Source organism: Myotis myotis, unplaced genomic scaffold (assembly GCF_014108235.1).
Source record: "Myotis myotis isolate mMyoMyo1 unplaced genomic scaffold, mMyoMyo1.p scaffold_m19_p_2, whole genome shotgun sequence".
In the NCBI taxonomy this organism is placed as follows: Eukaryota; Metazoa; Chordata; class Mammalia; order Chiroptera; family Vespertilionidae; genus Myotis; species Myotis myotis.
In genome coordinates, this window is record NW_023416324.1 from 159,549,074 (window position 1) to 159,553,127 (window position 4,054).

A 4,054-nucleotide genomic window follows, 5' to 3' on the forward strand; every position below is an offset into this window, starting at 1 on the left:
ACTTCTTGAAGTAATTCTTTTCTTTGTGTGGTTATTAAATTTTAGAAGGTTGGGTGCTAGCTTCAGCAGCACATATACTAAAAAAAAAAGGTGAGGAACAAGAATGAAAAGACTAAGAAGTAAGAATTATTTCAAAACTCTTTAAGATGAAATTTTTAAGGCTTTTGGAAGATGAGTAAAAGAAATAAAATTTAAGGTAAATAGAAATGGAATAGAAGTAGGCAGTTTAAAGATTAGAAACTTAATTGTAGATAAAAAGAAAAATAAATTTTAAAATCACAAATCAGATTAACAAAATGCATGATAATGCAGAGACTTTGAGCTAGAGGTCAAACTGTATCTTAATAAAAATAGGAATCCCAAAACTGAAAAAACAAACAAACCAGATGATGGCAGGTAACAGTATTAGAACTGAGAGTCCTTTAGAATGGAAGAAGATTCTGACAACTTTATGGAACTACCACTACCTATTGATTAGGGAAGTTTTGAAGCTGATCTGCAATCCAGGATCCAAGGAGTTTTCACCACAGCCCTGGAACCATTGCCCATAGAGGATGGTCAGTGCATGGCCACTGTGCAATGCAGATTGGTGTAGCCATTATGAAAAATGGTGTGGAGGTTCCTCAAAAAATTAAATATGGAATTGCCTTATGACCCAGTGATCCCACTTCTGGGAATATACCTAAAGAAACTAGAAACACTACTTCAAAAGAATATATATGCACCCCTATGTTCATTGCAGCAGTATTTACAATAGCGAAGATTTGGAAGCAGCCCAAGTGCTCATCAGTAGACTAGTGGGTAAGAAAGTGATAGTACATTTACACATTGGAATACTACTTTGGGCTGTAAAAAAGAAGGAAATCTTACCTTTTATGCCAGCAAGAATGGAACTAGGAGGGATTATGCTAAGTGAAATAAGTCAGAGAAAGACAAATGCCATATGATTTCACTTATATGTGGAATCTAATCCTATCTAATAAGGAGGAAATATGCTAATTGACCCTCACACCATTGCAAAGATGGTGGTGCCCACAGCCAATAAGGAGGAAATATGCTAATTGCTGCCCCACCCTCAAAGATGGCGGCACCCACAGCCAATAAGAAGGAAATATACTAATTGACTTCCATGCCCTCAAAGATGGCAGTGCCCACAGCCAATAAGGAGGGAATATGCTAATTGACTGCCCCACCCTCAAAGATGGTGGTGCCCACAGCCACAAGATGGCGGCACCCAGTCCCCTCAGCCCTGCTGGGGCACATGCCTCCAGAGTCCCCCAGTCCCCTCAGCCCCTCAGCTGCCCAGGGTTGGCTCGAGACACATGCAAGGTTCAGATGGTGGCTGCATAGCCGCCCTGGGCCACCTGAGGCTCAGGTAACCAGGGCCAGCTGAGACTTGCTCTGCCGGCAGTGGCAGCAGCAGAGGTGTGATGGGGTGTCGCCTTCCCCTGATTGCCGGGTCGCCTCCCGCCCCTGAGGGCTCCCAGACTGTGAGAGGGGGCAGGCCAGGCTGAGAGACCCTCCAGTGCATGAATTTTCATGCATCCGGCTTCTAGTGAATACAATAAACAAACAAAATAGAAATAGACTTATAGATACAGAGGACAGACTGATAGCTATTAGAGGGGAGGGTACTGGGGGACATGGTGACAAAGGTGAAGAGATTAAGAAGTACAAATTGCTAGTTGCAGAATAGCCACAGAAGTGTAGATTACAGTGTAGGGAATATAGTCCATAATATCGAGATAAATGGGTATAGGACTAGGTGGGTACTTGACGCAGCGGGGGGACCACTCTGTAAAGTACATAATTTTTTAACTACTTTGTTGTACACCTGAAACTAATAGAGAATGATATTGAATGTAAACTGTAATTGAAAAATAAATTAGAAAAGAAAAAACAAGGCCACTTTGGTCTCCAGCCAGACTCCCTGTCACCAGGATTCATGCCCCACTCTTCCAATTGGATGAGTTCATGAACTAATTTCCTTCTTGCCTAAACATTCTAGTGCTTCTCCCGTGGTTAGAACTTGGCTAGGTAAACCAATATCTTAAAAGGACTTGGATGGGAGAGGCAAAGGGGCTTACCCAGAATACCTGCAATAGGAGCAGTAATTACAGTGAAAGTAAGAAGCAGGAGTTGAGCTGCCTTGGTCGTCCAAGATCCTAAGTATTGCTTGCTGCATGTGGTGCATAAAAGATGTTAAAAATTGCCCTAGCCAGTTTGGCTCAGTGGATAGAGCATCAGCCTGCGGACTCAAGGGTCCCGGGTTTGATTCCGGTCAAGGGCATGTACCTTGGTTGTGGGCACATCCCCAGCAGTGGGTGTGCAGGAGGCAGCTGATCAATGTTTCTCTCTCATCGATGTTTCTGACTCTATCTCTCACCTGTCCTCTCTGTAAAAAAATCAATAAAAAATATTTAAAAAAAAGATGTTAAAAATTAAAACAACTTTTCACCCAAGGCCTGATTTGTGAAGCACTGGATGTAAAAAGATTTTCGAATGCAGAGAGCTGCCACCTGGCATTGAATTTGCTGTTTATAGTAATTTTTACTTATAAAAAATAGTGGTCATGCCCTGGCCAGTGGTGGCTCAGTTGGTTGGAGTGCCATCCGGAACACCAAAATGTTTTGGGTTTGATTCCTGGTCAGGGCACATACCTAGTTTGTGGTTTTGAGTCTTCGTTGGGCACATATGGCAGGCAATAGATCGATGTTTCTCACATCATTGCCTATCTCTATCTCTATCTCTAACTCTATCTCATTTCCCCTTCTTCTCTCTAGACATATACTCTGGTTAGGATTAAAACAAAAAATAGTGCCATGGCTGGTTTGGCTCAGTGTATGGAGTGTGGGCCTGAGGACTCAAAGGTCCTGGGTTCGATTCCGGTGAGGGCACATGCCCAGGTTGCAGGCTCAGTCCCCAGTAGGGGGTGTACAGGAGGCAGCCGATCAATGATTCCCATTCATCATTGATTCTCTCTCGCTCTTCCTTTCCCTTCCTTTCTGAAATCAATAAAAATATTTAAGTAAAAATAGTGATCATGTTTCATTTGCTGTATCTGCTACAGGCCATTGGCACTGACAGAATGTTTTTCCTTATTGATTTGCAGATTGAGAGAATCCAGAATCCAAGTCTCTGGCAGTACTACCAGACAAAGAAAAAAACCATGGATGACAAGAATGGCCATACACAAAATGAGAAGCTGCTCTTCCATGGGACAGATGCTGACTCCTTGCCACATGTCAATCAACATGGCTTTAACCGCAGTTATGCAGGAAAGAATGGTAAGGAAGTAAGTCACGTGGCTGCTCCAAAGGAGGTGTCAGCCATGAGAAGCCAAGCTGGCTCAGGGGTCCCGCGGATTGCATTGTGTTCCCTCATGGCTCATGGTCATGGTGCAGCCAAAGTTTCAGGTCAGACTCACTATGTTTCCTCCCAAAGGGACTGACTGACCCTTTGAGGTGGAGGAATGATTTTTTAAAATTAAACACACACACACACACACATTATTTTTAAGGAGGCTTTAGAAAGAACTGAACATTATATTAACATTATTGGACATTGAGTCAATACATCAAATTATAGACAAATTGGAATTCTTTAAAATGTTGTTTTTCTTTTCACAGCTGTGGCATTCGGAAAGGGAACCTACTTTGCTGTCAGTGCCAGTTATTCTGCCCATGATACTTACTCCAGACCAGACGCAAATGGGAAAAAGCATATGTATTATGTGCGTGTGCTCACTGGATTGTACGCACCTGGAAATCATTCATTACTTGTACCTCCTCCAAAGAATCCTCAAAATCCTCTTGACCTGTATGATACTGTCACAGATAATGTGAGCACTCCAAGTTTATTTGTGGTATTTTATGACTACCAGGCTTACCCAGAATACCTCATTACTTTTAAAAAATAACATTTTGGTATCCTTCACAGAAGACATTATTTATCTACACAAGTAATTTTCAACATTTTTCAACTCATGGCACACATAAACTAATTACTAAAATTCTGTGACACACCAAAAAATATATTTTTTGCCGATCTGACA

At 42.0% G+C, this 4,054-nt stretch overlaps 1 protein-coding gene across 1 annotated transcript; it reads left to right on the plus strand.

Annotated features, from left to right (window-relative positions):
- The first annotated feature begins 3,028 nt into the window (after positions 1–3,028).
- Positions 3,029–4,054, plus strand: LOC118676340 (protein mono-ADP-ribosyltransferase PARP14-like). Its single transcript, XM_036350099.1, has 2 exons — positions 3,029–3,287; positions 3,630–4,054. The coding sequence occupies exons 1-2, from the start codon at positions 3,044–3,046 to the stop codon at positions 3,917–3,919; spliced, it is 534 nt and encodes a 177-aa protein (XP_036205992.1). The 5' UTR covers positions 3,029–3,043; the 3' UTR covers positions 3,920–4,054.

Bases quoted from the DNA above. Each gene is read 5' to 3' on its own strand.
- LOC118676340 (XM_036350099.1), top strand. From the start codon at position 3,044: ATGTTTCATTTGCTGTATCTGCTACAGGCCATTGGCACTGACAGAATG. The intron at 3,288-3,629 runs GTAAGGAAGTAA...TTCTTTTCACAG, and splicing joins CAGTTATGCAGGAAAGAATG to CTGTGGCATTCGGAAAGGGA.